General features: G+C 65.8%; 4 protein-coding genes across 4 annotated transcripts in view; 2 read left to right on the forward strand and 2 right to left on the reverse strand.

The window, feature by feature from the left end:
* MNEG_6405 (hypothetical protein) overlaps positions 1-333 on the reverse strand; it is a gene marked incomplete at both ends in the record, with an annotated part of 2,209 nt that extends 1,876 nt beyond the window's left edge. The window contains one exon of the mRNA XM_014045119.1: positions 32-333. Coding sequence (XP_013900573.1) covers positions 32-333 — 302 coding nt within the window. The remainder of the gene's footprint in view (positions 1-31) is intronic.
* A 752-nt stretch (positions 334-1,085) lies between these two features.
* On the forward strand, positions 1,086-3,084 carry MNEG_6406 (hypothetical protein; the record flags this gene model as incomplete). The annotated part of the gene is made up of 3 exons (XM_014045120.1): positions 1,086-1,208; positions 1,540-1,806; positions 2,074-3,084. 3 exons carry the CDS (start codon positions 1,086-1,088, stop codon positions 3,082-3,084), a joined length of 1,401 nt encoding a protein of 466 aa, XP_013900574.1.
* A 221-nt stretch (positions 3,085-3,305) lies between these two features.
* On the reverse strand, positions 3,306-5,776 carry MNEG_6407 (putative Intraflagellar transport like protein 52; the record flags this gene model as incomplete). The annotated part of the gene is made up of 5 exons (XM_014045121.1): positions 3,306-3,521; positions 3,698-3,847; positions 4,080-4,448; positions 4,706-5,632; positions 5,741-5,776. 5 exons carry the CDS (start codon positions 5,774-5,776, stop codon positions 3,306-3,308), a joined length of 1,698 nt encoding a protein of 565 aa, XP_013900575.1.
* A 265-nt stretch (positions 5,777-6,041) lies between these two features.
* On the forward strand, positions 6,042-8,598 carry MNEG_6408 (hypothetical protein; the record flags this gene model as incomplete). The annotated part of the gene is made up of 4 exons (XM_014045122.1): positions 6,042-6,810; positions 6,992-7,118; positions 7,311-7,527; positions 8,353-8,598. The coding sequence occupies 4 exons, from the start codon at positions 6,042-6,044 to the stop codon at positions 8,596-8,598; spliced, it is 1,359 nt and encodes a 452-aa protein (XP_013900576.1).
* Between the last annotated feature and the right edge of the window lie 3,217 nt (positions 8,599-11,815).

The raw sequence follows: 11,815 nt of genomic DNA on the forward strand, positions 1-11,815 counted from the left end.
TGGCTGGCCCAGGGCAGGCTCAGGTGCCCACCTCATCTTCCGGCACTCGGCCTGCACTATCTGCGCGTCCTCGTGATGCAAGAAGTTGGGGAGGTACACAACCGCCGGCGGCCGCTTGCGGTACTGCTGCGGGCGCGCCTGCCCCCACCACTGCTGCTGCTGCTGCTGCTGTTGTTGCTGCTGCAGCTGCGCTGCTGCTGCAGCCGCAGCCGCAGGTGCGCGCGTCGCGATCCGCCTGGGCTGCTCCTGCTGCTTCTGTGCACGTAACAAGACGGCACGCCGCTGCCGCGCCAGCAACTCTGCTGGCCAGCACGCCGACGGGGCACCTGGCATGGCGACGAGTGTCGCGCTGCGACACGCCCCTGCCGCCCGCTGGTGCCGCGGCGCGCTGCCTGCCGAGGTAGTGTGCGACTGCATCGCGTCAATGTGCCTCGTGGCAAGCGTTGGCTGATTAGATGGGGATCACCAGCAGCACCAACAGGCTACCGTGCAAGCGGCTGCTCTACACAGTACATGACAAGCCGCGATGGCATCATGCATTTCAGATTGGTATTGGTGCGTATGAAGTACGGTCTTACGGAGGTAGCACTGGACCGATGCACCGATCAGTGACAGTGTGACAGCGGTATGAGCGTCCAATGAAGCAAGGACCAGGCCTGACGCAACGTTGCTTAACAACGAGGACAGCTGCGGTGCTTGTGCCCATGAAACCGTGCATAGCTCGTGCGCTACACTGGCGCCCATGTGCCCCGCGCCTGCTTGCGCCGCCGCTAGGGGGCGTCGCCCGTGCCTTTTGTAGTGTGGCTCTGCCAATCATAGCACCAGCACATGTGGCCGCTCATCGCACCATACGTCAAGCAGGCAGCACAGCAGCCAAGGCAACGGCCGGGCCCGGCCCGGCCGCGCCCGAGCCGCCGCCCCCATTTGCCGACGAGGATCAGCAACAGCAGTGGCAGTGGCAGCAGCAGCAGCAGTGGCAGCAGCAGCAGCTGTCCCAGCGGCTGAGTGGGGCCCGCTCCCTTAGCGAGCTGCGGTCTCTGATTGACGCCCATCCCTCGGAGCTGGTTGATGGCGATCTGGGCCCCATGACGCTGCTGGCTGCGGCGCAGATGGAGCCTGGCGCGCTCGCGGATGAAGCGGAGGGCGGCGGCGGCGCTGGCGAGGATGGGGACGGAGACGCCGACGCTTTGGCGGCAGAGGTGGAGCTGGTGTGTATGCATGCGCGCAGTTGCGCGGCTGCGGATGCCCGTCCCATTGTTGTGGGGCGGGGCACACCAGTGGTGGTCCTGCAGCCATGCGTGGCGGCCGAGGAGCCGCCGTGATCAGCAAGCTGCAGCCTTATTTGCCAGCGGAAGTAGTCCGACGCACGTGTTTTAGTGTGCGCATGCATAAATACATACATGTGTGTGAGGGTGGGGCGACACGCGGTCGCACACCCTCAGCGTCGGGCAGCATAATCAGCCCCCCCTCGACCAATCTGCCAATCCACGCCCCCCTCGAACCCCCATCACCACCAACCCCGCAAAATCCGGCCAACAGCAAGAGCAGCTGCTGGACCGCCTCGTCCAGGCGCAGCTGCCGCGCCTGCGCGCCACGCCGCTGCGCACCTCGGCGGCGCTGGTGCTGGCGCTGTCCAACGCCGGCTACTACGACCCGGCCTTCTTCTCGGAGGCGGCGGCCGCGGCGGTCGAGGGGCTGGGGTCCTTGGAGGTGTGGGAGGTGCCGGTGGTGGCGACGGCGCTGGCGGCCGGGTTCAGCGCGGCGGGGCACTACGAGGAGCCGCTGTTCGAGGCGCTGGCAGCCAGGGTGGGTTTGGGGGAGGGGTGTTGATCATCGTGAAACTGCATCTGTGCTGCATGCATGGATTTGAAGGAACACCACACGGCTATGGGACGGCGTGGATTGGTGTTTCGTGTCCGCTGCCAGCCGCTGCGCTGCCCATGTGCTGTTCGCTGTGAATGCAGCCCGCGCTGCGCCGCACAGCGACCCTCGCAGCGCGTGCTTTCGCCGTTGGTGGCGCGTCCTTGCCCCCACACCCTCGCCGCGCTGCACCGCTTCCCGCCCCGCGCACAGGCCGTCGCTGCGGACGCGTCCGCCCCCTCCGGCCCCGCGCCGCTGCTGGCCGTGGCGGCGGCGCTGCTGGAGGTGCAGCACTACTGCCCGCCGCTGCTGGACGCGCTCGCGGCGTCCGTGCGCGCGGCGGGGGGCGCGGCGGCGATGCCTGCCGGTCAGCTGGTGGACCTGCTGCTGGTGGTGGGGTTCTTCAGGGCGGCGCCGCACGATTTGGTGGAGCAGGCCGGCGGCGCCCTGGCGGATGCGCTGGAGCGGCAGCAGCGGCAGGAGGGTGTTGAGGAGGAGCAGCAGGCGCGGCAGGATGAACGGGAGGCGGGGGGTGGCCAGGGAGCGGGGAGCGCCAGCGGCGCCGGCGGCGGTGAGGCGCTGCTCGAGGAGGACCAGCTGGGCCGGCTGCACCTGGCCGCGCTGCTGCTGCGGCAGCAGGGCGCGCCGCTGGGGCCGCGCCTCTGCGCCGCGCTCGCCGCGCGGCCGCCGGGGCGGCTGCTGGGCGCGGACCACATGGTATCAGACCCTGAGGCGGCGGCGGAGGCGCTGGGGCAGCCGCAGGGCGCGGATTGGGAGGCGGCGGGCCTGCTGACGCCGGGGCAGGTGGTGGGGCGGCTGACGCAGGGGCTCGGGTACGAGGTCGAGCGGGACGTCGTGGCTGGGGAGGAAGGTGACGGGCAGCTGCTCGCTGAGGTGGAGATCAGCATCACTGTGGATGAGTCGCGCCTGCAGGCCCAGCAGCAGCGGGAGAGGGAGGAGGGGCAGGAGGGGCGGCAGCAGCAGGAAGAGGGGCGCAGCGGCGTGCGGCGGCGCGTCGCGGTGGCCGTGATGGACGACGAGTCGTGCTACTGCGCGTCCCCACCCGGCCGCCTGCGCGGCGGCGTGGCCGTGCAGGTCCTGGCCCTGCAGTCGCTGGGCTGGGCGGTGCTGCCGCTGCCGGTGCGCGAGTGGCAGGCGCTGGGGAGGGACACGGCCGCGCAGGACGCCTACCTACGCGCCCGCATTGCGGCTGCGGTCGGGTGAGGCTGGCCCCGTAGTAATTCAACCCCTGTCATTGCAACAGATCACTGCAGCCAGATTTGACCACAGGTTTTTCGTCACGGCTCAGCCGGTCGTGCAAGCTTATCCCCTGGGGGCCTTGCGCTGATACTTAAGCGGCTGCTGTGTTTGTGGGGTTTACAATGCAGGCCCATCGCTGCTGCAGGGCACTCCGCCCCTTCTGATGCGCAGAGAGTGAGCGGCAGCTAGAAACGGAAAGCCTCGACGCCACTGCCAGCGCTCCCCATGCCCCCGCGGCTCGGCAGCTGCCGCAGCGGACTGCCCGCGCTGCCGGGTGCGTCCCCAACAGCACCGCCGCCGCTCTGCTCCGTGCTGCCCGCGGTGCCGACGGTTTTGTAGCGCAGCAGCTGCCGCAGCAGCTCCGACAGCACACCCTGCGAAGAAGGGACGTCAACGGCGATCTGTGCTCGCACATGAGGAAGCAATGGGATGAGATACATGATGGCACAAAACACAACCACCCAGGAACATAGCCGTGTAGCTGGTGGCCATCTCGGATTGCACCTCTCAAGGATCCCCCACCATATGCCCAGGTGCATCCCTGTGCGTTCATGCGTGCGCGCCCCTCCCGTCCCACCTTGGCGCCCTCCTCCGGCCGGCTCTGCAGCCCGCACGCCGCGCCCGCCTCCACGAGAAAGCACTCCAGGTCAGACTCACCCACGCCCAGACCACCCCCGCCCGGCCCGCTGCTGCCAACACACTTGTTGAAAATGGCTGCCAGCCGGCCCTAGGCGCGAGGTGGGAGGAGCGACAAACAGCGCCTCCTTCCTGGGCTGGGCACAACAAGCCTGTCAGCACATGCGACATGGAGGCGGCTGCAGATCCAGGATTTGCCACCCCTGAAGGCCAACCGCCCAGTTGAAGCAAGCCTAACACATGTTGCTGCTGCTCCAGGCTTGCTGGAGCCCAGCGGCCGGCCTGGCCGCTCCCGAACACCCCTAAATCCCACCCCCACCAACCTGGGGGGAGGCAAACGCGTCGTCCAGGTCAAACAGCTCCAGCGCCGGCGCCGCCGGCTCCCGCGCCGCGGGCGGGAACGTCGCCGCTTGCAGCGGCGGCAGCGGCGCCTCGAAGCTGGGCGCGATCAGCGCGAGGGGCGCCTTGCGGACGCCCAGCTTGCGGTACAGCGCCACAGCCTCGGGCACCAGGCCCAGGTCCAGGCCTGCCAGGGCCGGGCTGAACAGCCGCGTCCAGTCGCGCGGCAGCTGCCGCACCTCCTGCAGGCACGGCTTGGGCCGGTCCGCCAGCGCCTCTGTGTCGGGCAGCAGGCGTGCGTCTGACAGGTCGGGCTCCTCCGCATCCCCCGGGTGCAGCGCAATGCGGGAGCCCTGCGGGCCGGCGCGTGTTGTGAGGTGCGGCAGCGCGATGGACAGGTTGTGTGGCGCATGGGTGTGGCTGTGTCAGGTGCTGTCTCAGACCTCCAAAGCGCACACATTGCTTGGACACGATCCCCGTCAAACGGCCGCCAGGAGCCTGCCCCGAAAACCCCAGCTCAGCCGAGCACCACCCAGCCCAGCCCAGCGCAGCCCAGCCCAGTGCAGCCCAGCCCAGCTCGACCGCATGGCCCGCCCCCCCAACCTCTCACCGGACGCAGCCACTTGAAGGCCCAGTCCATCAGCCGCGCGTTCGCCTCCTTGTCGAGCCACCGGTCATCAAACAGCCGACAGCTGCCCAGCACCAGCAGCCGGCCCCCGCCACTCCCCGCCGGCGCCTCCCAGCCCGCCGCCAGCGGCCGCTGCATCGGGTAGCAAATCCGCCCGCTTGACAGCAGCGGCACCGCAGGTGCCTGCACGGTGAGCGTGCAGCCGTGCGGGTACACAAACTCGAGGCCGCCTGGCTGCACCGGCCCGGACGCCGCGTCCTGCTGCCGCTGCCGGGCCACCGCCGCAGGTGTCCCCTTGCTGCTGCCGCTGCCGCCGCCGCCGCCCGCGCCCAGCAGCAGCGAGCGATTGAGGACGCCGTCCACGACGAGGGCCTCCTTGGGGTGCATGTACTTGTAGTGCGAAGTCCGCAGCACCGCGTCCGCGTTGGCGGCGACGCCAAACTGTTCGAGCACGTAGTTGATGTTGGTGCCCGCAGCCGCCTCGCCGCCCTCCGCCAGGAGGACCATTAGCCCGCCGCCGCCCCGCACAAGCCCCGAGATTGCGTCGCACTCCGCGGCGCTGAAGCGCTGAGTGGGGCAGCCGAGGACGAGGATTGCGGGCGCGGCGCCGCCAGGGCCGAGGAGCACCTCTGGGTGCAGGTCGTCGCGGCTGTCCAGCTTGTCGGGGCGGTAGGCGCTCCGCAGCCGGCGGAAGAGCTGCTTGAAGCCTGAGCGGTGCGTGTGCGTCTCGCCCTTGCAGCAGCTGAACAGCACGCGCGGCGCGGAGGCGTCGGCGGCCGCCTGGGGCTGCTGCTGCTGCGGCTGCTGTGGTTGCTGCTGTGCCGCTGCCAACGCGACGGGAGGGCCATCCTGGTCAAAGGTGCTGCGCGCGCCAGCGCTGCCAGCTCGGCTGCCGCCGCTTGGGTAGCCCTGCGAGCGTGCGTTGCGGCATACGTGTTGCGCGTTGACTGCGCTGTTCGATGCGTTGACCCAGTGGTGTGGCTGCCGCACGCGCGCCCATGTCCATGCCGCCCGCACCTGGCTGGCTGGCCGTGCTGCCCTATACTGTGACATCGTAGTGGCTAGCCCCGCTCGCGATCGCCCCGCAGTGGGCTTGCCCCTACATACGAGCCGCGGATGGACGTGGGCCGAAAGTCCAAGATCACAAGATGGTCCGAAACCGAAGCTTGCTATTATTGTTTGCTGTATAGATTGTCTTCGGCACAGGCAGCGTTGTGGAGCAAACGCCACTGACACGGCCCGTGTCGATGCCACTTGATGGATCTTGCCACTGTCTGCTTACGATAGACTATACATCGGGTTTGCTGTAGATTGAAACATGCCAAGTAGCAGCAGCGGGGATGACCCAGGTTCCGCTGGCGCACCGCCCCCACTGGCCGCCGCCACCATCGCGCTGCGAGACCCGCATGAGTTGCTGTTAGCATGCTCGGCGCCCGGTGCCGACCCTGGGATCGTGGACGCACTCTTGCAACAGCTGGTGTCCTTCGCAGACGATGGCGCTGCAGCGGCAGCGGCACTTGCAGCCACGGACGCATCAGGCCTGACGGCGCTGGCTGCGGCCGCACGCGCCGGCTGGCCGCAGGCCGTGCGCCGCATGCTGCAGCTTGGCGCCAACCCTGCGGCGCGGCTGGTATCTAGCGGCAACACCGCTGCCCACCTGGCCGCGCTGGGCGGCCACTTGGCCGTGCTGCGGGAGCTGCTGCCAGGTCAGCACGGCGGCGGAGGGAGCAGCGGTGGCGACGCAAGCGGGGACGCGGGCGGTTGCGACGCCCTGGTAAATCGTTGCAACAACAATGGCGACACCCCTCTGATGTTCGCCTGCAGCAGTCCTGGCTCGCAGGCCGTCGCGTGCGTTGCGCTGCTGCTCAACCGCGGGGCTGACCCGCACGCACCTAACCGCGATGGGTTGACGGCCGCCATGGTCGCCGCGGGCCACGGGCGGCCGCTGGCGCTGGCGGCGCTGGTGCGGTGCTGCCAGAAGGGCGGCGGCGAGGATGGCAGCAATGGCAACGGCAGCGGCGTGGACAGGCTGCTGGGTGCCAGGGACACTCATGGCAACGGGCCGCTGGCGTTTGCGAGCCGTTCGGGTGAGCTGGCGCCTGCTGTCTGCTGTGCTGCATGGGCAGCGCGAGCTGGGAGCGCTGGTTGCAGTCCCTTCTTATGAGACTGCTTTGCAAGGGTGTCAGCGCTCTGTTGAGCGTGCCCTTGTCCTTGCTTATTCCTCATCCCCGTGTCCTCTGCGTACTTGCAACAACTCGTCGCATCCAGGCCACACTGAGTGCGTGCAGCTGCTGCTGGAAACCACCACCGCGGTGCCCCACGTGTTTGGCCGCAACGCTGCGGGCCGCACGCCTCTGGATGAGGCCCGTAAGGAGCGGAACAAGCAGGTCATTAGGTGCGCTAGGAGGCGGCAGGGTCAATCGGCTTGGCAGGTTGAGCGTGATGTTTTGTTGGCCAGTAGAGCTTGCCCACCATACTTAATTTTTTGGGTACATCAGCACACCTCTGGACCCGCATCCACTGTACACATTGTCCTCTTCTATTCTTTGGACATGTCTCACGCGCCCATTCCAAACTCAATGCACAGGCTGCTGGAGCAGCATGTTGCCAAGGAGCAGTGTGCTGCAGAGCGGCGCGCGATTGAGCTGCTGGGGGAGGACATGCAAGGATCCGCGGCCAAGCAGCGACGAATGCAGCAGCAGGGGCAGCAACAGGGGCAGCAGCAGGGACAACAGCAGGGGCAGCAGCAGGGGCAGCAGCAGGGGCAGCAGCTGGGGCAGCAAGACAGCGAACGGGTGGTCGAGGTGAAAGCCCAGCGTGAACACTCCAAGGTGGAGCGGACGCAACAGCAGCAGCAACATCCGCCGCCGCCGCCACAGCAGCAGCAGCAGCAGCAGCAGCAGCTTGGACCCGCCTCCGCTCCAGCCTCAGCCGCAGCCACAGAACCAGAAGATGCCAGTGAGGAATGGGTGGTGGTCGGGGGCAGCAACAGAGGAAGCAGTGGTCGGAAGACCGAGGCCCGGGTGCAGCAGGCGCCGGCTGCTTGTGTGCAGCACGCAGCGCGAGCGAGGGCCTCCCATTCGGCGGCTGGACCACCCCAACCCCGCCAAGCGCCCCCAGAGGAGCCAGAGCGGCCGCATCCTGCCCGGAATGGCAGTGTGGCCTTCGGCAAGGGCAGCCGTGCGACAGACGAGCGGCCAGCAGCAGGTGTCAGCCAGCCCAAGATGGGGGCGTGGGCAGCTGCGGTGCGCAACGAAAGGGCGATGGCGACACAGGCTGTGGCGCAGGAACAGGTCCAGCACGCGGCACTGGATGCTGATGCGTCCAACGCACCTGATCTTGAAAGCAGCACGGAGCAAACGGCGGCCGGGCCCGTTGCAGCGGTCCAGGCGAGCAGCAGTAGCGCCAATAGCGGCGACACGGCCAGCAGAGGTCGCGGCGACAACGAGAGTGACGGCAGCACCCTTGCAGCAGCTGCGTCCCAAGAAAATGTCGCCATTCCCAGATCACTTTCTCTGCAGTCGCCCGTCGCAGAGAACCCCCCTCCGACGGCGCGGTGGCTCGACGCTGCTGCGCTCGTGATCGCCGAGGCGTGCCCGTCTGCGGCTGACCTCGACGTGCTGCCGCAGCACGTGCTGGGGCTGGGGCTGGACGACCTGTCCGCTAGCCAGCTGGAGGCGCTTGAGACGATCCACCGCAGCGCCCTGGCCCGCATCTCGGACGCACGCGTGCGGCTGGCGGCAGCGCGCGCGGAGGCGTCGGCGGCGGAGCGGGCGCGGCTGAGGGATGAGATTGCGGCTGTGGCTGCGGCCATGGGGCGCGGCGGCGGCACTAGCAGTGGCCCCGGTGGTCCTCCGGGCGGCGACAATGTGTGATCACAGGCAGAAAAGGCGTTGACGGCAGCGGCTGTGTGCATGTGCTGCTGCGCGTAGTGCACTGGTGGACAACCTTCGCGTAAAGCCCCGTCAGGTGGGTGCCGCATGGGGAATAATTGCCTGGCTCAGGGTCAACAGGGCGCGCGAATGGGGATGACAACGCCTGGGGCGCGCTGGTGGAGAGCACTCACAAATCTGCGCTTCCCCTGATCGCGGGTCCATCCCTGTGTCATCCTCCTCGTCCAGGCTGCCAAACGCTCTGGCGGCTGTGCTGAAAGGGCCACGCACCCTGTCGAGATGCCCCCGTTTCGCCCTGGCAGGATCTTGGGTAACCGCCCCATTGTTCATGTTCTGTCCACATCAATGCTCAGCAGCATGCACTGCAGGCCACCAAGTAAAGGAATATGCACACGATCAGTCCGTTTGCCTCCATGAGTGTCCTTCTAAGCCTCCAGTATGAACCTCCAAGCACCACGCGCCATGTGTGTTGTCCATACAGCATGGGATTCACGAGCTTCGGCGTGCGTGCAGGGTTGTTCTGCCATGCTTTTCGCAACGCGCAAGCGCTGAATTGTGCACAGCGCAGACTCTCAAGCGTCAGCCCGTGCCGCTGGGCCGCACGTGCACGGCAACCAGAAGCTGCTCACCTGCAGTCCTGCACAGCTGCCATTCGACTGGTCCTAGGTCACCAGTTAGCAACCTGCATCCAGCTTGTGAAAAGCATGGCAATGCTCATGCGCGCTTGAGTCTGCTAATGCAACACTCGATGTTTCAGCAGCCTATGTTGCAATGTGGCAGCCCCACGACCTGGCCTGCTTGGGCCGCCAGGTCCACACAGCCGTGGGTGCAGGGCTGCGGAAAATGGGGGCTCACCCCATGCATTACTGATTTGCGCAACATTGATAGTTGCAGGCTGCTTGGCCTGCAGCTGTTGGGATGCTGGTGAGAGCCTGCGACGCAGCCTCATGTAGAGGCCACGCTTACGAGCGCGCCAAAGTGGGGTAATCTGAGAAGTACACATGGGTTGCATTGCTTGAGTGCTTCCAGCTGTGGAACGCGAGGCTTGTGTAACACTGGCCCACCTGCGCAGGCTATTATGCCAGCCTTGCGTCCTGCAACCACGGTTTCTTTTGCACTGTGGCTGCCAGCTTGGGTTTGGCTGATGGTCGGAGCATGCGTGTCGCCTTTGTGTGCCGCAGGAGGCTGTGCAGCACCTTGTGGCGTAACCTGTGTCTAGTGAATCCACTATGTTGCCCGCTTAGTCAGCCTGGCGGCCCAGAGACGTGTTGCTGATTCCACGAGGAAGCACAGCATCAAGGTGCGTGCCCGCAACTTGGCCGCAGCACACATTGTGGTTCACACCACATTCTCCCTCCCTCCCCCCCTCTCTCTCCCCCTCACTCACTCTCCCATCTCTTCCTCTCTGGTACACACGCGCGCACATACCGGAGCAACGCATACAGTATATGTAGTCACGCGCACACAACACTCTCACAAACATGCACGCATACACACACACACACTCTCACACACACACACACACACACACACACACACACACACACACACACACACTCACGCACACACACACACTCACGCACACACACAATCAAAAATACACTTTGCTCATCTGGGATGGTACCACCCATTGGATCTATGAAACTCAAACGCTCTTGCCCTTATGCACACACACAAACACACATCGCACACACGCACACAGTACCCGCTTGCATGCGTGCTAGCACACATATACACACGCACGTGACGTGTGTGTGTGAAAGCCTGCACGCATGCATTTGCGTATGTGTGCTGGTGGTGTCAGGCACGGTGCCTGATACCACCAGGGCAGACTGCTTGAACGCATGACCACCATTGAAATCAACCACTCAAGCAGTCCGCAATCAGTTCCCAATCGTCCTTTTCGAGCACTTGGTTGTACTCCACTCGAGGTTTGGTATCAATGTGCGCCGTATTGCCTTCAGGTAAGCATGTGTTCCTCTCACACACCCATGATGACCGTGACCAGTTGGCAGTGGTTTGCTCCAAGCGGACAGTGCAACCTAGGGGTGTTGGTAGGTTGTGTGGTGCGGCATCCCTCCGCGACTCATACGCCGCCATGCTCGCGACGTGTTGCTGCACCTGATTCACCTGATGCGAGCACACCACTGCTGTTGGCGGGGGCGTCGGCTTCGCCTTCATTCCCGATAGCCTGTCACGTCACCCCCATCAATTACTTAGACAAGAGATTTTGCAAGATAGCCAGCGCCCGCAGCATGTCAGTGACTCGCAGGCTGCACATGGCCACGAGGTGTCGGCGCGTGTAACCCCGGTGTTTCCCCCACATGAACGCTCAACCCGTTTACCTCAGCACTCTTTCAGGCTCTGCGATACTAGAGTCTCTCTTTCGTTGTGCTTCGTGCCCCAGATCGTCGTCATGAGCCTCGCCGCTTGCCCCATGCGTGTCAGCAAGCTCCAGTCGGGCGTCTGCGCCGTCAGGGTGAGCTGTAGTCCACTGGAATAATCTGTAGTGGCCCATTGGGCGGGGTCTCCCTCAGCAGATCGAACGCAGTAGACGGCGGCCCACGTTTTGGGCCTGGTCCTGGGGTTGCAGCCCCCCGATGTGAAGTCAAATTGCATAGGAAGAGTCAATCTTCGACCACAGACGCAACTGGAGGCTGTAGTCGCGCATCGACGCGTGGACCTGTCGTCGTGCCTTGCCTCGAAGCTAGGGCTTCTGTAACGTCCTGAACACCGCACGGCCTGCATTGACTAGTTGAAGCGGCACATTGACGCACTTCGCCCCTCCTCCACTGCATGACGGCCACTGCGGTGCCGCTTCCCACAGGCTGTGCCCGCTGGCCGCCGTGCCGTGCGCGTCTTCGCCAGGGGCCAGAAGTGAGTGGGTCGGCGCTGCGTTGGTCTAGACCTGCTGCGCAGGCGATACCGAGGCCGGCACGCCGCGAATGAGCATGTCCTCAGCCGTACTCTGCAAGCGGTGACAGTGACTGGCACAGCGCCGCTGCCACCCCTCGTGCTGCGGCCACCCATCCCGTTCGATGCCGCCCATGGTGCCCGTGCTTGCCTGCAGGCTGGAGTACATCTGGAGCGATGGCCAGGAGGGCAAGGAGATCAAGGGGCTGCTGTTCAACGAGCTGCGCTCCAAGACCAAGTGCCTGACCACGCCCATCGAGTCCCTGGACCCCAAGGTGCCCGGGGA

This window comes from Monoraphidium neglectum (assembly GCF_000611645.1).
Source record: "Monoraphidium neglectum strain SAG 48.87 unplaced genomic scaffold scaffold01036, whole genome shotgun sequence".
Lineage (NCBI taxonomy): Eukaryota > Viridiplantae > Chlorophyta > Chlorophyceae > Sphaeropleales > Selenastraceae > Monoraphidium > Monoraphidium neglectum.